At 29.8% G+C, this 23343-nt stretch overlaps 2 protein-coding genes across 3 annotated transcripts; one reads left to right on the top strand and one right to left on the bottom strand.

Annotated features, from left to right (window-relative positions):
• The first annotated feature begins 1929 nt into the window (after positions 1-1929).
• LOC107413136 (E3 ubiquitin protein ligase DRIP2) lies at positions 1930-8631 on the top strand. Of its 2 annotated transcripts, XM_016021009.3 has the most exons (8): positions 1930-2082; positions 4892-5063; positions 6041-6140; positions 6529-6859; positions 7002-7432; positions 7536-7586; positions 7956-8028; positions 8179-8631. In XM_016021009.3, the coding sequence occupies exons 2-8, from the start codon at positions 4934-4936 to the stop codon at positions 8350-8352; spliced, it is 1290 nt and encodes a 429-aa protein (XP_015876495.1). In that variant the 5' UTR covers positions 1930-2082; positions 4892-4933; the 3' UTR covers positions 8353-8631. The 2 variants fall into 2 exon arrangements, with proteins under 2 accessions (XP_015876495.1, XP_015876496.1); XM_016021010.4 differs by lacking the exon at positions 1930-2082 and having other exon boundaries at positions 4248-5063; positions 6529-6850.
• A 297-nt stretch (positions 8632-8928) lies between these two features.
• Positions 8929-11665, bottom strand: LOC112490874 (PRA1 family protein D). Its single transcript, XM_025071318.3, has 2 exons — positions 10977-11665; positions 8929-9304 (listed from the first exon to the last, which is right to left on the bottom strand). Exon 1 carries the CDS (start codon positions 11553-11555, stop codon positions 11016-11018), a length of 540 nt encoding a protein of 179 aa, XP_024927086.2. The 5' UTR covers positions 11556-11665; the 3' UTR covers positions 8929-9304; positions 10977-11015.
• Between the last annotated feature and the right edge of the window lie 11678 nt (positions 11666-23343).

The raw sequence follows: 23343 nt of genomic DNA, 5'->3' as shown, positions 1-23343 counted from the left end.
ACTTTAGCTTCGCCAAACAAACAATAGATATTAAAAATATCTCAAAATCAGTCATAAAAGCTATAATATCTTTCCTATTAATCACTTAAGTTTGTGGCTATATCCTTTTAATGACAAAAAGGAGAATTTTACTGGCAGAAGTCAATTGTGGCCCAAATGAAAATGACATTTTTTTTTTTTTTGAAGTATTATAACAAAGAAATATGATAACTGAAAACTTTATATAGATTGTCAAAATTTATATGGGGAGACATCCACTTAACATGATTTAGAAATTTATATGGAGAGACCTCCACTTAACATGATTTACTCGTCTAATCAAATGTAAAAAGGATCCATGGAATAGTGTTTTATTCTTTTTACTGCTGTATATTCAATTCTTTTTGTTATGATAAAAAACAATATTTGATTGAAAAAAAAAAAAAGAAAAGGAAAAGCACAGTAATTATACCCGTAATTATAATTTGATAGGAATATTGTACTTTTTCTTTCAACAAATTACAGTAATTATACCCGTAATTAGATTTGATAGGAATATTATATTTTTACTTTCAACAAATTCGCTAGTTGTTGCATGTGGTTATACTTTTCACATTTACTTTCGTATTTTCAAAATTTATATGCACGTTTATCTCAAAAGTTTTCATATTTACTTAAAACAGCTTTGTTATACGTATATACCAGGTAATACAGATATGTACCAAAAAAAAAAAAAAATTATTACTTTAGGATTTTACACTGTTATGTGTATCAAACAAAATTAACCTTGCACTTGAAAGGTTATATCATACTAAACAATTTTTTTTTTTAATATAGAATAATATTTAAACATAACAACAAATTTGTACGGTTACATTTCAGTCAAAAAAAAAAAAAATTTGTTCGGTTACGCATAGAGACAAAAAAATTTATATCAAAATTTTATCTTTTTTTTTTTTTTTTTTTCTCCCAACCAAATATCTATTTTGAGTAGCAGTAAAAGTGTTTGATTAATGGATGGATGATGGTATAAACACATAATACTTTCTAAAACTACAATGGTAGAGTTGAATATATATATATATATATATATATATAATAAAGGGATTTTATATTATTAATTTTTCCTGTCTAGTAAATCAATTTTGTTTAGCTCCTACTAGATATTGATTTTAACTTCGTATAATTAATTAAACGGGTATAAAATATCAATTAGTAACTTTTGAAATTATTAGTATTAATTCAAATTATTAATTTCTTAGGCACCTTTTGTAGATATTGTTCTTATATATATATATATATATATATATGGACCACTAAAAGCAAAATTTATGAAGGCTACATTAAAAATTTAAGTTGCATTTCCTTAAAATCTACTTTTTTTTTTTATCCCCAAAAAAAAAAAAAAATCTACTTGCTTTTAAGAATCGTATTTGGAATATCAATGAAAAGCAAAAAATAATAATATAATAATAATAATAATAATACGAATGTTGTAAATAGAAAACACAAAAATTAAGGGAAAAAAAAAAAAGATTTATGAAACATGTTCCTGAAACCCTTTACAATCTAGATCTTCACTAATCACTAATTAAAGTTTCGAAGTTCATAAGTATTTTGGCTTTAAGTAATTAAACATACTATATAGCTAATCCACTTTGTTAATCAAAGCATTTGGATAAGACTTTGGCCATGCAAAATTAAAAGTGGAACTAGTTGAGAGTACATTAATGTGAGGTTGTGAATATATGAAACCCCAAAAAAAAAAAAAAAAAAAAAATCCAAAACTTAAAGAGAGAGTAAATTACTTTCCATGTTAGTGACCAACACATCACACGTGGCGAATAGATCACACGTAGCACTTTGTTAGGCTCGAAAAAACCTTTTGCTTACATATGCGATATGCTACTAGCTAAACAACTACTACATGAAAAACAGAGAAGCGTGAAATAAACCACCAAGGGAAAGACCAGAGAGAAAAGCAAAGGAAAAAATAAACAAATAAATAAATCCCAAAGGAAATAAAAGCTTCATCAAGGATCTTGATGAACAAGTAAGATGAGAACACTTTCTTTTCCCATTTGAAGTTTGATTCAATTTCAGGTATATATTCGATCCCTTTTCTTTTTCGATTTTTTTTTTCTTCAAAGAGAAAACAACAGGAAAAGTTAATATATAAATGTGTATATATACTTCTGCATGTTGTTTATAGATCTTCTCTCTTTCTTCATGGGGATTCTTTTTGTGTTTTTTGTTGAAAAGAAGCGCAAAGAAACAAGAAGAACTGGTATATGTATATATTTTTAAAGTTTTCTTTTCTTTTTGGTTGAATTCCAAGCATTTTCCTGCTTTTGGAATTAAATTAATCTGAAGAGATATTGTTTATTTTTGTTTCGGGAATATTGTTTTATATATGCATATATATATGAATGAAACCGAAAATAGTTTTTCAAAGAGAAATTTGAAACCAATCTTGGTGACAAGTTTGTGTTATAAAACGACGCCATTTGGAAGCAAAAACCAACATTATTGAATTTTGCATGACCAAAAACGCTTCCTTAACTTTTTTTTCTTTTTCTAAAGTATTCATAACGCTCCCATTTTTTTTTTTTAAACAAATTTAATCAAATATTTGGCTACACTTTTTTCATGATTAATTAATATTCGGTTGCATAAATTAGTATCCGCAGAGTAAGTGAGTACAGCCCCGGTTTTCATGGTCCATCACAAATATAAATAATATATATATATATATATATATATTTTTTTTTTGTTGCATGTGCTTTGCATATTTTTTTGGGTAGAACATCGAATTAATCGAACATGTGATTATGAATTACTACTTGTGGTTATATTCATTTTGATTTTTATTTATTTATTATTTTTTTGCTTGCCATAATTGGGATCCTAAAACTTGTTCCTCTTTTTGTTTTAAATCTTTTTCTGTGGTTGTTCTTTATATATATATACATGTATATATATATATATATATATGTGGAAATTTTATGGTGAGAATGGTCCGTATGAGGATCGTAATATTAGTGACGGTTTTTCATAATATGAACGACGATTTTTTAGAAAATCGTCACCAATATTATGAAAAACCGCCATCAATACTGTGGTCCGCACCATAGACGAACTGTATTGTATATATATATATATATATATGTATGTGTATGTATATGTATATGTATATGATAAACGAAGCTTGTTCATCTATATGTGCAAGTTGGCAAGTGAAAAACGTTTGAAGTTAGCACGTGATCATGATTTTACTACTTGTAGCAATTCAATTAGGTTCGTGAGAAAACGAAGTAATTTTTTTTTGGCATTTGGCATAAAATTCCAAATATTAGATACCTATTTTTAATTTGAGTTCTTACACTAAAAAAGTCATTTCGAATCACTAACAATAAATATTTTGGTTTGCAAATTATTTATTTATTTTTCTTAAAGAAATTATTGAAGATGATCCAATTCCAAAAACTCACATGATGAAATTTCAAATAAATACACCATACACAAAGGAAAACTTTTTTTTTTTTTTGGATAAAACAAAGTAGGAAAAAAAAAAGAAAGAAGATATTTACAACACACGTAAAATATAAAAGATATCTTCATTAACAACCCAACACTTCCTCTCACAAATACTACTTTCAAACAAAAATGATTATTTAATTAATCTATAGACTAATCTCAATAAAGTTCTTTTACTTCTAATATAAAACGTATAGAATGTTAGTTTTATTCCTATATAGCAAACTGATTAAATCATAATATAATATATAAAAAAAAAACATTTTAGATTATAGATTGGATCTGAACTGCATTCTTTTAAATCTATAATGATTTATGTGGTCCATTTTATTTTCATTGGTTTAAAAAAAAACAAAAAAAAAAAAAGGAAAAGAAAAAAAGAAAAAGAAAATACCAAATAAGAACAAAGAGAGAGACAGCATCAGAGCCGTGAAATCAGGTGTGGGCTCCACAGAAAGTAACTCCTACGGATACGATCGGCAACTGATAAAACCCAACCCATAACCCACTTGGCATGATCTAGCCGATTTGACTTTGCCAACAAATACTACCCCACGTATTACCTAGCCACGGTTTTCACGTGACTTCCACGTGGCACTTGCTATCGTGCGCCGTAACCCTCCATTAGAATGACCAATTTATTTTTGTTTTTATTTTTTTATTTTTTAAGAAAAGAAATAGCCCGTTACACACGAGGAAAAACAGAGCGCTGAAAAATTAAATTGAGAAAAATAAGAAAAAAAAAATTATTAATAAAACTTGGGGCTAAGGCGCTAAGCTAAGAAAAGGCTGTGTGAGAGGGTGCAGGTTAAGCACATAAGCACCAGCGGTTCATGTTATCACTCATCGTTTGGAATTTTTCATGTATTATGTGTCTCTCTGTTCCTATCGAAGTCTCCCTCAGTGCGTGTGTGTGTGTTCGTAACACTTTGTTATAGTATTTCATGGTGTGCGTGTTTTTGAGAGAGAAAAAATAGAGAGAGAAAAGAGAGAGAAAGAGAAAAAGAGAGAGAAAAAGAGAGTTGTATTTTTCTTTCTTGTTGGTTTGGAGAATTTTTTAAGATTGTTGGTATTGAAAAAAATAAAAATAAAAATAAAAACCATCAATACCATATTCTCATTGTCCGAAATCGAACAAGACCCACGTATCGAATTCTCTAAAAAAAATCCCATCTTTTTTTCTCGCCCACCAAACAAGACAACCCCAATAGAAGGAAAATCAGCGTATACATATTGGGTTTTTATTATGTTGGTGAATTTTCTTTTTGGGATGGATTAGAATGGAGGAAAATTGTATTGGGATTGTGGTGTATTTTGAACATGCATAGTTTTGGGTTTTTACGTAAGGACGGTGTTTGTTTGCTGTGTCTCTTAGACAGTGTTTGAGATTCTCTGAAGCTCGAAGAAGAAGAAGAAGATGATGACGATGATGACGACTGGACCGGTGGTGAAAGTAGGAAGAGATAAGCTCGCGGCATGCATGACATGCCCTGTTTGCAATGAGCTCTTCACCGATGCTACTACAATATCAGAATGCCTTCATACCTGTGAGTTGTGCTTTTCTCTTTCTGTTTTTTTCTCTGTTTTTCCTCTTCGTGTTTCTCAGATTTCTGGCTTTGTAGATCTGATATGCGTTTTTTATTCGTTTCTTTCATTTGGGTTCTTTTCACTTTACGTATTTTCAAATCGTTTTTCGTTTTGCTCATTTAAAATTGATACTGTAGCACTTTTTCTTTTCTTTTTTTTTGAATTTGCATTTTGGTTTTGTTTGTATGTTAAGTTGTTCTACATGCTTTATTCTAAAGCAGTTAAGTTTTGGATTTTTATTTTACCATTGTAATAATGCTAATAATGCCTTATGGATATAATGTATATACTGTATAATTCATCCAAAGGACGAAGGAAAAAATGAAAGAAAGAAAGAAAATGTAGAGTAAAAGTTGTGGTGCATTTTACGTGGCAAGAAATTAATTGTACCACAAGATTCATGAGAAATCTGATAATATTATTTGCTCGATAAGCATGAGTACATGGCTCTCACTCAATTTCTGAAAAAAAGAAAAAAGAAAAAAAGAAGAAAGATGATAGTTTGTTTGATTTCTGTTTGTAGAAATCCAGAGCAGTATACTTTCCGCCACTAAATTGCAGTGAAACTTGGAAAATTTTGTTAATACTGTTTTATCGAATGATTTTTGCCTCATTACTGAGTAGGCCTAGGATGTTTTTAATATAGATATCTGGGAAAACTTCAAGAACACTTTTATTTTCTTGGTCAACTTTCTGTTTGCATTGAGAGAAATGAATATCTTATAGGAAGAATGTAGTAAAATTTTATTTTTCCCCAAACAAGAATTAAGATATCCTTTGTGTTTTTTGCCAATGGGCTTCTAAGTCTTGTAAAGAGAGATTTTGGTCCTCTGCAGGATATGAGCTACAAAATCCCTTTTAATGCTATTCTTTTATCAGTATTTTTATGTATGCCATGTTTAATGATTTTTGTATTTCTGTATCAAAAAAAAAAAAGTTTGCAGGAAATGCATATACGAGAAGATAAATGAGGAGGAGTTGGAAAACTGTCCTGTTTGCAATATCGAATTAGGTTGCGCTCCACTTGAGAAACTCAGGTAATCAGTCAGGGTCATAGTTTTCAAGTGGTTTAATTGGGTCCTTCATTGCTTAGTGCCATTTGTATTGGGATTCATGGTACCATTGCCTATTATGCTTTAGATTTGGTCAGTCTGAACCAGCATTGTCCATTTCTATCTGGCTTTTCTGTTGATGCTTGAATCTTTGTTTGTGCTCTAAATGGATGTCAAATGTGTGGTTTCTATTATAATATCTCCTATGTCTGCTATTATGATTTCTTTGCTAAAATATACTGACCCATATTGTAGTCATGTGTACCCTTGACAAAATGTAAGCTTGTATATGTATGCATGTATAATTTGTTGAATTTGATTAGCATAGAGGTTTAGGTTGTTTTACGCATTTTTGAAAGTTTGCTGTCTGCAGGGCTGACCACAGTTTGCAAGATCTAAGGGCCAAACTTTTCCCTTCCAAGAGGAAAAGGGATAACCCAACTGATGATTTGCCCTCAGCTTCATATCCAGCAAAGAGAAAGGAGAGATCTCTTTCTTCATTGGTCATAAGTGAACCTAGAGCATCGACTCAGCCTTCCCGTATGACTGGAAGAAGAAAGAATCCTACCAGAAAGAATCTCACTGTACGAACATCCAGTCTTTCTGTTGAGAGTCCTGTTAGGAAAGAGGATGATAGCCTCAAGAATTTTAGCTCACCTGAGGCTGTAAATAAAATTCTTCAGAATAGAAGGCAGGTAAAGAAGGTGAAACTATGACTAAATTTCTGTTTACATTCAATTCAAAATATTAAAATGATAATGGGTTTCAAAAGAAACTAATATTGCGCACTTTCTGCAGTATTAGTTTGTTTCTCCTGTTGAATATGTTTGAATTACCATGTTGCAGAATGAGTCATCTAAGCAACAAATGCATGATAATGGTGTGAACAAGGCTGAACCATATGAAGGGAAAGCTGATTTGTGGACACCTTTAAATTGCCTTGTGGAAGCTGCAAGCAAAACAAAGACCAGTAAATTCAATTCCCAAGAGAATTTTGTCAGTTCAAATTTTCCTGATACCCCCAGTAATGAAGCACATCATCTTAAATCGAAAGTCAAGGACAATGGTTACAAATCTAAAGCCAATGGTGATGAAAAGGACTCGAGCCCTGCACCATCCGTTCCAGTGAGACGTAGAAGGATGCAAGGTGTTCGGCAAAGAAGACCAACTGCGTCCGATGGACTTAATATTTCAGCTCAAGCTGTGGTTGATTCAAACAGTAAAAGTGCTGGAAGATTTAATCCAATTTGGTTCTCGTTAATTGCTTCCAGTAACCAGTGAGAATTTCTTCTTCGGCATATTAAGAGATCTAAGCTTGGTATGAAATTTATACTTTGTATTTTTGCACATATTGATTCTTCTTATTTTCAATGGTTGCAGGGCAGGAGATGCACCACTGCCACAGATATCCTCATGCTACTTGCGAGTCAAGTAAGTACCATCAATTATTCGTCCTCCTATGTTGCTATAATGCTTCTTCGCTTATTCCTGTCCATTCAATTATAATTTATATGGGAAAAAAAGGCCACAAGAATCTCTAAATCATATGTGTATTCCTTGCGAATTTTCTTCTGTAAAAGTTTCTTTTTGATTTAGAATTAGTAATTCTGATCTGTATCTGTTTGCATTTTGCTGCTATCTACTAAAAAATGAGAATAATATCAAATAATCTCTTTGCAATAACTTTCAAGCAATGCTTGGCAGAATTGCTTTTTGAAATTTCTTATGGTCGCAGACTTAAAACATTTTTTTGTTTGTTTGTTTGTTTGTTTGTCTGACTTGCTCTTCAAATTGTTATAGGGATGGTAGTTTACCTGCTTCTTTCATCAAGAAGTACCTTGCAAAAAAACTGGATCTTGCAAGCGAAGCAGAGGTAACTTTCATCTTTTTCCCTTTTGTCAAAATGATACATATTTGTATGCTGTATTTAAAATCTGGCCATCGTTAAAATGTCAAGAATCAGATATTTTGTGTAACATTTTCATTCAAGCTTAATGTAAACTCCATTTATAAATTCTTACAGGTGGAGATCTGGTTACGGGGGCAGCCGGTGATTTCTACAATACAATTGCATCACTTGGTAGAATTGTGGTTACAAACGGCACCCTCATCAGAAAGAATACAAACCTCCGTTGGCAGCTCCGGCAAGGATTTCATGATGATTCTTTCATATGGTCGAAAAGCTTACCCCCAGTAAATATGTTCCGGTGATCGGTGATTTTTACAATCACAAACTCCCTAAACAGCAATCTCATTTTAAGCAGACTGTGGTGGCATCAACGTTTGATGTGGCTTGCATATTTAACGACTGCAGGTTTTCTTGTTTTGTAGGAACAAAACATAGCTTATAGTAAAAACGCCTCGTAGACAAATACTATAGCTTAAGTCATACATACAAGTTTACAAGCAGAAATACTTGGATAGTCCAGTAAAGAGTTTTCTCATACAAATTTTAGTGGTTTTTCTTGGCTTTTTATGGATGTGATAGTCTAACCTTTCCTTTTCCACCTTTCTTCTGACTATTTCTACAGTCACGCACTTCGCGAAACGTCACCAAAAATAGGATGAAAATGTTTTCCATATGCCAAAAAATAGAACATGCAACAATCTTCTTCCAGCCTTCTTCATTCTTTTTATTTTCATCACAAATTCAATTCTAAATTGGATCTTTCAGTTTTATTTCTATAGGTCATATTTATACTTAGAATTAAAAATTAACCGAAGAAAATTAATCAGTAAATAGTTTTGCTTCATCACTTTAAGTAATACTAACTATAAAATCAGAAACCACATTCAAAAGCAGAGAAATCATTGTTACAAAAAATTAGCAGTCAATCTTTACACTTTACAAGGGAATTTTTTGTCACCTGTACAAATAGAATAAGCCCATTTGAACAGAAAGTAAAGGGAAGCCCCTCCAAGCGTAGTACGAAATGTAATCTTTTCTAATTTTACGCCCCTGGATAGCTCCATATTTTGCCATGAGAAAAACAATGGTGGATTTTGTTGCAGGGCATAGAAACATAATTTGAAAAGCCATTAAATTGAAACTACAGTTGCAATGGAGCGGACCACTATTTGACTTCAGAAGACAAGGACATCAAGATGCTAATACAGAACCAATCCCAAGACCTCCGGAAATCAGGCACCTGATGAAGAAAAAAATTAATGTCACCGATTAGGCAATTATCTAGAGAGGAAGAAAAAGCAGTACTTGACCACAGAATTAACAAGAATAGAACTCTAATACAAGACGCTCAAACATGAATTTTAGCGGACCCATCATCACTTTTATCAAAAAGTGGGCAGATAGTTCATTAGACTCAAAAGTTTCTTTTCATATTGATGACCATCTACATTAAAAAAGGAAAGAAAATAAAACCACATATTAAACCTGGTCAGAAATGACATGAATTTAACTTATTATCCTTATCGACTAAATTAACACAGGTCCAGCCATAAAGGTAAAATAACAATCATTTCATAAAAAGCTAACTAAACCTACGGACCAAGAATAGAGATGGAAAATCAATCAACATACAGTGGCTTCTTGCCATATGACTTATTAAGTGGTCAACATTTGAACTCCATAAGCTCTTCAACATGTACATGATCAAGAGATGCCAGAACTTGCCTTATATTTAATCACTTCAATTAGCTCAAAAAGATACTAAGTTGGTGATACCATTGTCTATAATATCGTTTTAAGATGCAAGCATGATCAAAATTGGATTTATCAGATAGCTATGTTCCTTCTCGATAAATGTCATAAAGTGGGATCCTGGGATGGCTCCAGTTAAGTAATAGAGTTCTGCTTCTTTAACAGAACGCACTTCAAGACAAAAGAACAAGCTTGAAAAATGCATGCAATTATCTAACATTTGACTTAAATATATTGTCTAAAGACAAGGAATTTTTTAACTTTAAACACATATTTACATAATAATGCCTTGTATATGAAATCTAAATGATAATGAGCACCATGCAGGACTATCTTACTAAGAATATAACGGATGGAAATTTAAAAAATTATAGTACAAGCAAGGACTCAATAGTTCAGAGCCCTCAACATGAGTTGATATTGAAATAAAGAAAAAAAGAGCCAAATGGTAGGCAAATCAATATCCAAAAAGAAGGTGTAAGCGAAGAAGAAACAGAACAATTTGAAATTTCAAGTAGTAAAATAAAAAATCAGCTAGTTTCTGTAAGTGACTTAACAAATATCATCTAAAGAATTTAAACCACTGAATACAGGAAAAACACACACACACACAAATGTCAAGTGAAGATAGATAACTGGGTTAATGTCATTAACTTTTTTCTACACCATAACAATTTACATGTCACTGGCACAAATAAAGGAACTGCGAATCTATACAAAAAACCATCATGCCAAACAGGCAGTGCAATATAAAACAATCATATTTTCCTCTACCTAAGCACGGTAGCAATACTCCAAATCCTAGAAACCTGAATAAAGTAATTTCTATTTGCTTTCTACAGCTTCAGAAATGTAAACCAAAAATCCTTACATCAAGCTACTCTAGAAATTATATACTATGAGAATAATGATAAAAATCAGTCTAACATCTTAAATGCCCATCATCTAGACTTCATATAATTCATATCGACTTGAACAAATGTATACCCAAATGGCTTGCAGTTTCACTTTCACCAACACATAACACTTAGCTTAAAATCTTGCTAAACCAAACCAAAAACTACCAGCATTACAAACAAAGACCAATTTTCAAAAAACAAACAAAATTACGATTTTTCCAAAATTCCAATAGAGCTAAGAAAAAGTTAAGACCAACCCACCTCCTTAAACCTTGGACATATCACAGAACCGCCGCCGTGTTATATAATGGTATAATTACCCTGAGGATCATCCGATAGAAGAGCCCCGTAAGGCGATTCTCGGTCCTCCATTACAAGATCCTCAGTGCCCCTCAACACCGCATGCAAGCAAACCAACGCGACCCCAATCGCAATCGAGACGACGACGTTGACCCACACTCCCGTCAGCAAAAGAGCCGCGACAGTGACCACCCCGAGCCCTACCACGACGACACGGTCGTCGATGGCGAAACCGAGCAGAATGAGAGGGTAGTCGCGGGAAAAGTAGAGGAAAAGCCAGGCAACGAAGACGAGCAAGAAGACGATCATGGAGATTGGGTGGAAGATGAGGCTGAGGAAGAGAGCGAGCAGGAGGACCAGAGTGTAGTTGAAGCGGAAATGGGTCAGGTTCTGGGCGAGTCGGGTCGTGGCGTCGGAGAGACTGGAAGGGATGCTCAGTGCGGTTGGGTCCAAGAGATCACCCCACGGCCGACGCGTGGCGAGCACTGATTGACTCGCTTCCGTGAAGCGGGACATCAATCCGGTGGTGGGGCTGGACATTGGTTCTCACAGATGCTCAGATTGGAAGATTACAAAAACCAGAGGATTTTAAAACCCTTTGGAATGATGTAAAGCAATTTCTTGACGAAGACGACGAACATAGGCTTTTGTATTCTACTTCTCTCCGGTTCAAATGGGTCTCCTTGGAGTCAAAATGTCCCACATGTGGTCTGAACTAGACCCACCATAAATTGGGTTGAACTTGTTGAAAGGTCCAAATTTTAGCCTCATATTGAACAGCTATAATTGGGCTAGGCTAGCCCTTTCTTGGAATAAGGGCTCCAACATAGGCCCATATATAACCCATTTTAATTAGGCTCTGCTGGATAGCCCTATTTTTGTTGGGCTAAGCACAAATGCGTCTAGCGGACTGGATTTTTTTTTTTTTTTAATTGAGAAAATGAACAAATTTTATTCCATGCATACTAGACCATATGATCTTGTCTTTGGAAATTTATATATACGTTACTCGACTTATTTATTTATTTATTTTTAATTATTATTATTTTTTGGGTATTGGTGACTGATCAGACTTGTCGCCGGCGCCGAGACTCACACTCAATCCAAGGTGCGATGCGGCTGTGGCAGCTCCGCTGAACAGATTCATGATGATGCCCGATTGATTCTAGTAGTTTGTGGTGATTTGCATGGTCGATCCTGTAATTTTATTTTTTGCTAATTAGTAATATTTGAAAGAAAGGGGTGTAATAGTAGGACTTCTAAAAGAGATCATCCATTTTAATACTAATCATGCCATATCCATTTAAATCTAGAGTTTTGTTGGAATGTACAGTATTAATGCTTCGCATCCACATTGTAATTTGAGACAGTATTGATAATTTGATTGTTATCAACTTTGCGACACAATGTTAAAATTTTTTTTAGAATATAAGTAAAAAGCAAAAAATAAAAGTCATTAAAAAATAATATAAGCTCATTTATTGTTGGTTTTAGGAATTTAAATATTTTGTCACTTGGGTTTTTCGTTCTTGCACTCAAAAGTTGGATTTAGTTTTGTATATATATATATATATATATATTATCTGCAATTTAGCCATTACAATTTAGTTATCGCATTCGATATAAAATTTTTTTTAAAAGCTTTTAAGTTGGTCATCAATTTTAGAATTGTTTTTCTTTTAGTATATTTAATTTTGAAATTTTTTGAATCTTGAAACCAACCGCTTTAAAAAGATTTTGATTTTATAAGAGTAACTATTATTATATTTGAATCATCCTCTGATCTATACCTGAAAAATGTAAAATTGGATATCAAATAGCCTGTTAATGCTCCATACCGATTCTCATTGGTCGTCACAACTCAAAAAGCAATGACTTTTATTATTGGATTGTCCCTGTAAGCTGAACTTGATATATGTACATTATGTGCTAAAAAGGGGTAAATTGCAAAACAAATAATAATAAATAACTAAATAAATAATTTCCTAAGACTTTAAAAAGAACATATATAAACAAATGTTTATCCGGAAAAAAAAAAAAAAAGTAAACATATAATTGTGATTCTCAAGTTGCAAAATTACATATCATAAATCAAATTGGAAATGATATCTAAGATATTTAACAGTCAACCATATAATTTATGCATTAATTTGTATATTAAAGTTCTAATATGAGAAAGTGAGCCATTTTAAAATAGTTAATTAAATTGTCACAAAGTATATGGATCCCACTAGTGCTCCATCATCAATAGTAATGAATAACATTTTTCATAAGAATATCCTTTTGTTTTCATCTTTCATATCCAAGTTTACAATTTAGACTTATCCCTTTTCCTTTAATGTGCTTTAATAGTGTTTAAGATCTAATTCTTATATAAAGATGAATTACATATGCATTTAGGGTTTGAATTAATGAGTCCATATAAAATTCATTTTGCTCTTCAAAGATTTTAATATATCAATAGATACATATAGTTCAAGATTACTCGTAAAATCTTAATTGTTGAATAATTTCCATGGTTAATATTAAATATCTTAATGGTAAACCCATAAGGATGTTCTTATAGAAGAATGTATATCATATTATATCATAATAGAAAGCTTAAATGTATTTTTTTTTTTTTAAAAATTTGAGACTCATAGTGGCAAATTTATGAAATCAGAAAAGTCTTTTCTAGACTTTGAAGCTTCAATGAGAATAAAAGTCTTGTATCTATTACCATTGACGATAACCACTGATGAGACCCATGGGGAAATAAAAATACTAATTGGATCCATCTAATTAAGAATTACGACATGACATGTGGCTCTCACTAATGTTTCATCTCCATTGATGATGAATATCGTTTTTCATGAGGATAGGTACCCTTTGATTTTCCATGTTATACTTTTCCCTTTTGCTTTAATATGTTTTCTTATTATTACTTATGATCCAAGTTTTTATATAAAGGTGAATTATAGGTAAAAATAAATTTTTTAAAAAAGAAATAGAAAAAATAGGGAGAAATTAGAATAGAAAAATAGAAAGAGAAATTAAAGAGAAAAATATAATAGAGAGTCTTAAAGTATATATAGATTTATCCCTTTCGCTTTAATATGCTTTAGTGTTGCTTAAGATCTACATTTTTATATAAAGGTGAATTGCAGATGCATTTAGGGTTTAAATTAATGAATTTATAGAACTCACTTTGCACTTCTAAGATTTTAATATATAAATATACTTAAATAATTCAAGATTACTTTTTAAATCTTAATTGTTGGTCAATCATAATGGTTTTGGTGATAGACACATAAGGACGTCTTGATAAAAGAATAAATGTATACCATATTACATCATAATAGACAGCTTAAATATAATTTTTTAACTTTGAAATTTATATTTGAAAATTTATAAAATTAGAAGACTCTTTTCTAGACTTGAAAGCTTTAATAAAAATAAGAATTTTATTATTTGTTATCATTAGTGAGATTCATGGTAAAATAACAAATAAAATAAATTAAGTTGCCATATGATATATGGTTCTATTGATGCTATATCTCTAATAATGATAAATAGCATCTTTCATAATGATTGATCCGTTTTTGCTTTCCAAGTTTACATGATAGGCATTTTCCTTTCGCTGTATATGTTTTGCTATTATTGCTTGTTATCTAAGTTTTCTTATAAAGGTAAATTATAGATAAAAATAAAAATTCTGAAAAAAAAACAACAAAAAAAGAATAGGATAAATTAGATGGGAAAACTAAAAAGGGAAATTAAAGATATATATATATATATATATATAAGAAAGGAATAAAGGCCAGTTTTGGTGTTTATTCTTTTATTTAGATGTAATAACCATTTAAAGAAAAAATATATATATATATATATATATTACTAAAATAAAGAATGAGATGAGCAAATACTAGTTTTATGATCGATGAGGAACATGTGGAAAAATCCCCCAATCCTCTAATTTAATAAATTTGAAAAAAGTATTAAATAAGCAGAACATTACAAATTAAAGTCATTACAAGAATCGAATGATTATGTATTAAAAGTGTTTTTGTATGATGTAGATGATCTAAATACGAAGCAGTCGATATTTAAAAAGAAAAAAATTATCAATTTTATTATGTGTATATAATACAAAAACTGATATTTTTATGAAAAAACATCGATTTTAAAACTGATCCCATCCGAAACATAGCTTTACCCATATACCGCAAGGTAGCTTTACTCATATATCGAGAAATTTTTGTTTGGATTGGATGTAAAATAGCACATATATAGAGAAATTTTTGTGGGGATCCGATAAAAAAGCACTATATATCCTCTTGATCTCGACTCTTTATTAGTTGGATAAGACAAAGACTCCTTCCAACGAGAGCAACAAAAGGAAGCTTATCTGTGGGAAAAAATAGCAAATATGTTGACACATATGGACTTTCTTTTATTGCTTTCTTTAAAACGAATCTTTGTTTATCCAACTAAAATAGAGTTTAGACCAAAAGGATAAATACCGCTGTCTCATCCAATCCAAAGAAAAAATTACTCGATATATGTGCTATTATGCATGTGATAGCTACAGAACATGGTTTTATCCAGATGAGCTAACTAATTGACTAAAATTTGTGTTCATTTGCTCGTATTTGATTACAAGGTAGGACAAAAACACTTTTAATATGTATAATCTTTTGATTCTTTTAATGAATTAAATTTGTAATGTTCTGCTTATTTAATAGTTTTTTCTCATTTATTAAATTAGAGGATTGGGAGATTTTTCCACATGTTCCTCACCGGCCATAAAGCTAGTATTTGCTCATCTCATTCTTCGATTTAGTAATAAAAGATAAATTTTTGTAAATGGTTATTGCATCAAAATAAAATAATAAACACCAGAACTTAAATAAAAGTTGTCGAATGCTCTTTATTCCTTTCTTTCTCTTTTATATATATATATATACACACACACACACACTACGTGTTGGCTACGTGCTCCTCGTGTACAATAAATATGTAATATTATTTTTTACACACACGCACAGAGGGTATATTCCATATATCAAAATATTCGATAAATATTATATTGTACATTTTAATTACTTATCTATTCTTAAATGTATTCAATCAAAGTCCAAGTTAAATTTTCAAATGATATTTGTGAAGTATCTTGGTACATTGAATCCTCCTGTATGTATGTATGTATGTATGTATGTATGTATGTATATATATATATATATATATGGAAATTCTATGGTGAAGACGGTCTGTATGAAGACCGCAGTATTAGTGACGGTTTTTCATAATATTAACGACGGTTTTTTAGAAAATCGTCACTAATACTATAAAAAACTGTCACCAATACTGTGGTTCACATGAGGACCTTCCACACCATAGACGGACTGTATATATATATATATATACATAGTTAATTAGATTATAATGATATGATGGTTTTAATAATATTTATTTTTTTATTAGCCATTAACTCATATCAAGAATAAAGTGTAAAAAGAAAGAAAGTAAATATAGATTTAGTAATGTATTAAAATTTTATTTCGGAAAGTAAATTCTATTTGAATAAATGATTAATAAATATAATTTTAAATTTTAATTCTTGAGACTCTAAATCTTAACTTGTGATAGTAATTCAAAAGCGGAAAAAGAAAAACTTGATATTAAGGAGTAAATATATATACAATAATTCTCTTATCCATGTAAATTTTAAGTACACATATATCCTCTTCAGAATATATGTTATCCATGACAGCAATGTCGTTCAGGATTTTCAGACCAGAGAAAAATTATATATATATATCTATATATATATATATATATTTGAACAAGATTACATAGTTTAAGTTAAGAAGGAGGGGGATTTTCTCTTGCTAAACTTTTGCTTAATATTAATTATTTTTATATTAGTATTCAGTATTTAAAAATACATTTTGAAACCATAAAATATACATTTGAGATTTTGAAAAGAATTCAACAATTTTTTTCTTTTTTCTTAAAAAAAGTACATCAATCTTATATATATTTATATATATCAAACAACAAATGAATCAAATTTCCCATTTTACATGGCAAAAAAAAATAATACCAAATTAATCATTTTCAAATTATATTTATCCAAACTATGAAATTTTATTACTAAGAAATGAAAGTAAATTAAAAGTATTGAAAAATTGAGGTCTCGCATTTGAATTTGTATAAAGTAGAAGAATTGTTTGCTTCCAAAGTTAATAAAGAGATGCAGAATGATTTCGAATAAAAATTACAAAATTAAATTAAGTGCTTTAAATTACAGTAGTTATTGTAATAGTTCAAATTTTGCTTGTCTAAAAAGTGGTTGATAGTATAATTTCTAATTTCAATTTGGAACATGATCGAATAACGTAGGAAAACATGTTGTGGTCATAAACCTTTTGACTTTAATTTTATCTGCTCCAAGAAAAAAAGAAATAATTAATTAAATATGAGAGTGAAGGACTACATAAATTTGAACATTGTGTGCCAAGTAAACTTATTTATATTACAATTACATGAAATCAACATTCTTAAAAAAAGACGAGGATAATATCCATTTAGAGAATTTATAAAGTGACCAAGTATAGGTTTCTCATCAATTAAGTTTTTTTTGGTATTTGGGTTAAACTCTGAAAATAAAGGAATTCAAATCTTAACCAATCTGCTAACTCCAACTCCATAATTTAAACTCTATTTATAATCATTATATTAGTTAGTTGTTTGTACAAAGTCCATCATATAGGATCTTCATCTAACACCATCTTTTATTAATATTTTTTCATTTTTATTTTTTATTTTTATCGTCTAGAACTTTCTAAAATGTTCAAATTTACTATTTCATTCAACTTTTCTTTTATTTATATATTTATTTCCCTGCTAGGCGCACATGTTAGCCATACCCAAACACACGTATATATATATATATATACTTATTTTTTTAATCAATAAACTAATGGACTTTCAGTAAACATTTCTTCTTTGTTTAATGTGCATTTAATAAAGTAAAAGTTTTGTTATTGTTTGAAAGAGAATTAGTTATGAATTTTCACAAGATTAAATGAAGTTGATAGTTTAAAATACATAGAAAAGCGTTGGTTGTTTTTTAGAGAGAAAAAATGGAGAAAGTAACAGAGATAGATTTTTACATAGGTCCATCGAGGCCTGGACAATAAATAGCAAGATTTTCTTCTTTTTTATTTTATTTTATAATAATTCCTCTTATAAAAAAGCCTAAATGGAATAAATGCAACGTTAGGAGAAAAAAAAAAAAGTTGGTTTAATAAATGACCACAATATTTGAAAAAAATTACAAAATACTATTTACCTTTATCAATTATTTGTAGCCCAAGCAATTAATGGTTTTATAATAACCTTAATATTTGAAAAAATTTCAAAGGGCACCATTCCAATCTCTCTCTTGTTTTTGTTTCCCTTTAAAGTTTTTAAATTTATCTATAATTCAACTTTATATAAAAACTTGGGTCATAAGCAATAATATGAAAACAAATTAAAGCGAAAGGGAAAAGGCTACGTGTATACTCAGAAAGTGAAAATGTATTTATTATCATAAAAAAAATGCAATTTGTTACTACAGTAGATGAAGCATTAATGGGATCCATATGTTATGGCAATTTAATTGGCCGCTTTAAACTTTTCATAGTAGAAATTTAATATAAAATATCAATGTATATATAATTAGATACATCTGATTAGTGTTTGTCATTTCACGATGAATTCTTTTAATGTTCATAATGACTGAAAACAAATAACAAAACATTTATTTTCACTTAAACTTCCAAGTCTAGAAAAGAGTTCTGATTTCATAAATTCTCTACTAGAAGTCTCAAAATTGAAAAAAATTACATTTAAGTTATCTATTTATGATATAATATAATATATATTTATCCTTCTATAAGGACTTTCTGATAAGTTTACCATTAGAATCTTTATTATTAACCGTTGATTGATTTAATAGTTAAGATTTTAAAAAAGTAATCTTGAACTATATATGAGTTTATAGACATATTAAAACTAAGAGGATAATATAAATCCTATATGAACTCGTTTATTTGAATCATAAGTGCCTGTTTGGCAGAATTTTTTTTTTTTGGTTAAAAGCTTTACTTAAAAACCAAACGCTATTTTGTTAGAAAATAAGAATGTTTGATAAAAGTCAATACACATTTGTTAAAAAGAAAAAAAAAAAACAGTTTTTTTAAACTGTTTTAGAGAAGTCCAAATTTTATACGTTTTTAGAAATTTTTTTTCTTTTTAGCTTATATGGAAACTTAATGAGCATTTAATACAGCTTTTTTAATTTATATGGAAACTCATTGAGCATTTAATATAATATTTTTATTTACAGTTAAACACTTATTAACTTTTTAATAATAACTCTTTTTCAAAAATATTTATTATACAAAATTCTAGAGACTAAAGTCCTATTTTCATCTGTTACACTAAACGGACCTTAAATATATCTATAGTTTGCCTTTATATAAAAACTTAAATCTAACATGCTAACTTGGATATGAAAGAGGAAAGTGAAAGGATCTTCATGAAAAATATTAGTCGTTACCATTAGTCTTCATCAATGAAATCCATATACTATATATGATGATTTAATTGATTGCTTTAAAAGGATTTATTTTCTTGTATTAAGTTTTTAGTATAAAAACCAATGCATAAATTGTTTGGTTGGTTGTTCAATATCTTAAAGATCATGTCCAATTTATTTTATAATTTGTAATTTTGTAATTCAAGAATTACAATTATATTTTCATTTATGTATACTTATTTTTTTGGACATTCATTTGTGTACTTTTTAATTTTTTTTGGAAATTATTTATTTAGTTTTTTTGTATTATTATTTTTTTGCGACTTACCCATTTTTAGCACTTACTATACTTAGTTCAAATGTGCGGCGGGCCAGTTTAGACTAAAAGCTTTTTTTGGAACAGTGATCAAAGTTTGAATTTTTCTATTTCTAATATTATATATATATATACACAGAAGTGCTATAGCACGGATCAGTTCGCACCACATGGAGAGGACTTTGACGTCCGTTTGCCTTTTTCTATGTAATGAAACGGTGTGTTGGCACCTCTTTTGTAAAAAAAAAAAAAAAAAAAAAAAAAAAAAAAAAGAACAAAACAAGATCCACAAGACCCACATCCATCTGATTGCTTTTCTCTCCTTTCATTTTCTATGCAACATCAGACTGATTCTAAGCAAGCAAACAATAGCTCAAAATAAGCATATTAAAAAAAAAAAAAAAAAGAACAAATGCACTTTTATTTATAATTCACCAAGATCTGAGACAAACAACACCAAAAGCAACAGAAAAATTAAATCCCTAGCATTCGAAATGATAATTGACCAAGATCTGATAATTGAGCGAAATCAAAACCATAATCCCAAAAAAAAAAAAAAAAAAAATCTAAGCAGCAAAGCGAAAAATGAAAAGAAAATGCAGAGTGAGAGAGAAGGAAACTTACATAAGATTAGAGAGGAAGGAAGAGGATGGTGAGCTGCGGCGAGCTGTTGGGCGGCAGAGAAGGAAAACTGATGGGTGGTGAGCTGCTGGTTTCGGACTTTAGGAAAGAAGATGATGAATTGCGGGAGAGGAAAAAGGAAGACTTGCGTTTTTTTTGTTTTTTTTTGTTTTCCCAAAAGAGGTGCCAATGCACCGTTTCATTAAATGAAGAGAAAAGCAAATGGATGGGTGTGGGTCTTGTTTTGTTTTGTTTTTGATTTTTTTTTTTCAAAAGAGGTGCCAATGGAAGAAAGCAAACAGTCGTGAGAGTCCTCTCCATATGGTGTGAACTGGTTTGCGCTATAGCAATTTTGTATATATATATATACGCATATGGAGTTCAACTTTTTTTTTGATAAAAGGAACAAATGGAGTTCAACTTCTGAGTGCAAACTGGGGGTGGACAAAATCCAATCCAACCCGTTGAACCTGTCCAATCCAATCTATTTTTAACGGTTTGGATTTGATTTTTACATCAATTAGAGTGGATTGGATTCAAAATATTATAAATTATATGGATTGGATTGGTTATGGATTGGAAATATAAATCCAATCCAATCCAAATAATATATTATATAATTAAAAAATTATATATTTTTTTATTTTTCATTTTTATATATTAATTTTTAACTTCTCTTTTTCCATTTTTATATATTAATTTTTAATATATATATATATATATAGATATATATTTTTACACAGTTCGTCTATGGTACGGACAGTCCTCATGCGGACCATAGTATTAGTGACAGTTTTTCATAGTATTGGTGACGATTTTCTAAAAAACCATCGTTAATACTATGAAAAACCGTCATTAATACTGCGGTCCTCATGCGGACCGTCCTCACCATAGAATTTCCGTATTTTTACATCCCCAAATCCTAAATCAATTTTTAAGTGAATGAATTTTGATGAATGTATTATTTTACATTATTTGTTCTAACAATTTTAATTTGATTTTGTAGGAGTGAGATGATGACATTAATACTTGCTACTTGATAAGTGCAGGATGTGTATCATTTGCTATATTTTCTTTTCTATTTTCCATTGTAGACTATGTTGTATTATTTTAATTGTATTTTATATTTGGATAATTATAATTTATTAATTATATTTTATATTTGAAATTTTTTTTATTGTATTATATATATTTATAAATTAATAACTTTCAAACCGATCAACCAATCCAAATCAAATCGATCATTAATGGTTTGATTTGGTTTGAATTTAATGTTTTAATGATTTAATTTGGATTGCATATTAGAAAAACCGATGAATATGGATTGAGTTGTATTTCAGTTCCAAACCAAACCAACCCAATCCATACCGACCCCTAATACAAACACTGGAAAAACTGAAGTAAAAAAATATTTAAATTTCCTTTTAAGAAAACCCAATAAATGAGCTTATATTGACTTATAATGAGTTTATTATTATTATTATTATTATTATTATTATATATATATATATTTTTTTTTTGACCTTTTTGCTTTTTCATATATCCTAAAAATAACTCTAACATTGTGTCTAAAAGTTAATAAAAATTTTGATATTTTCAATCAAATTATCTATACTTTTCCTTCTCAAATTACAGGGTATGGTACTTTTCACTCTTTCTAAATTATAAAATCAATATTCCTACTTTACCCTCTAAATTTTATTTTTCTTTTAAATGTATTAGGTTGTGATATAACAATTAATTAAAAATGGCCCAGCGTCAAGAGCTTGTCTTACGTGTAGAGAAAATCTTTAGTGATAACTAATAGATAGGCAACCATACGCAAATCACTGCAGACTATAACACCTAGAAACCCACAAAACCATTAGGGTGCATTTGATACGTAGGACAGGTTCGGATCAGACAAAATCGGATAAGATAGAATAGTACAGTTGTCAGGACCCATCCAAAATTCCTCACCGGAACCCTAGACAAGCCCTTATCCCAGGGAAACCCTACCGGACCTTCCAATGGAAAATCCGGCAGAATCTCCCCTAAGGGTTGGACTTACCACAAATTTCCTATACTGAAAATACACATCTATAAACACCACCTTATTCCTTCCATCTTACTACAATTTGTTTCCACAAATTTATAGGACTCCAAAATAATAACAGAAAATCAATATATGATTCAATAAATATGCGTCCAATCAATATACAGAGCATTATACAAATAAGTATAAAATTTATTCAATGTCAGATAAGGAAGCAATACAAGATGGAGAGGAAAAAAGGAAAGAAATGCTTCTTGGACTTTCGGCAATGAATTGAGACGTCGAGTTCGCCCCAGACGATCAACGTCTCCCAACCTGGACCTAGGGGAACGGAATTTAAAAATATGAGATGCCAATTATCTTAGTGAGCGACCATGTCTTCTGTACAATTATGATAGTAATGAAAATTATAGTACACTTAATTAATTAAGAATAAATAAATAAATAATTAATAATTAATTGGAAATAATATTTTCTCTCAAAACTCTCACCATTCACTCCGTTGGAAAAGTTCTCATTTTAAAACATTTTCCAGAACCCGCTATTTGTATGCCCCGAAAACCAAGGAAAACCATTAATCAACTAAATATCAAATAAAGCATAATAGATCAAGGATCCAAAATTTATAACAAAAATAAAATAGGAATAGAATAAAAATAATCTCGTAACAATTACTAAATGATTAATAAATATCATAAACAAATAATACAAAAATATTAATGAAACTTACATTAAGGCAATTCAGGAAATAATAAAATAATTAGAATGAATCAATTAATTGGACAAT

This window comes from Ziziphus jujuba, chromosome 3, assembly GCF_031755915.1.
Source record: "Ziziphus jujuba cultivar Dongzao chromosome 3, ASM3175591v1".
NCBI lineage: Eukaryota > Viridiplantae > Streptophyta > Magnoliopsida > Rosales > Rhamnaceae > Ziziphus > Ziziphus jujuba.
Note: the sequence above shows the minus strand (reverse complement) of the source record. Positions and strands in the feature narration are given on the sequence as shown.

Excerpts from the sequence above, each read along its gene's own strand:
- LOC107413136 (XM_016021009.3), top strand. The coding sequence starts at position 4,934 with ATGATGACGATGATGACGACTGGACCGGTGGTGAAAGTAGGAAGAGAT. Across the intron at positions 6,860-7,001 it reads ATAGAAGGCAGGTAAAGAAG|AATGAGTCATCTAAGCAACA; the intron begins GTGAAACTATGA and ends ACCATGTTGCAG. Across the intron at positions 7,433-7,535 it reads TTAATTGCTTCCAGTAACCA|GGCAGGAGATGCACCACTGC; the intron begins GTGAGAATTTCT and ends CAATGGTTGCAG.
- LOC112490874 (XM_025071318.3), bottom strand. The coding sequence starts at position 11,555 with ATGTCCAGCCCCACCACCGGATTGATGTCCCGCTTCACGGAAGCGAGT.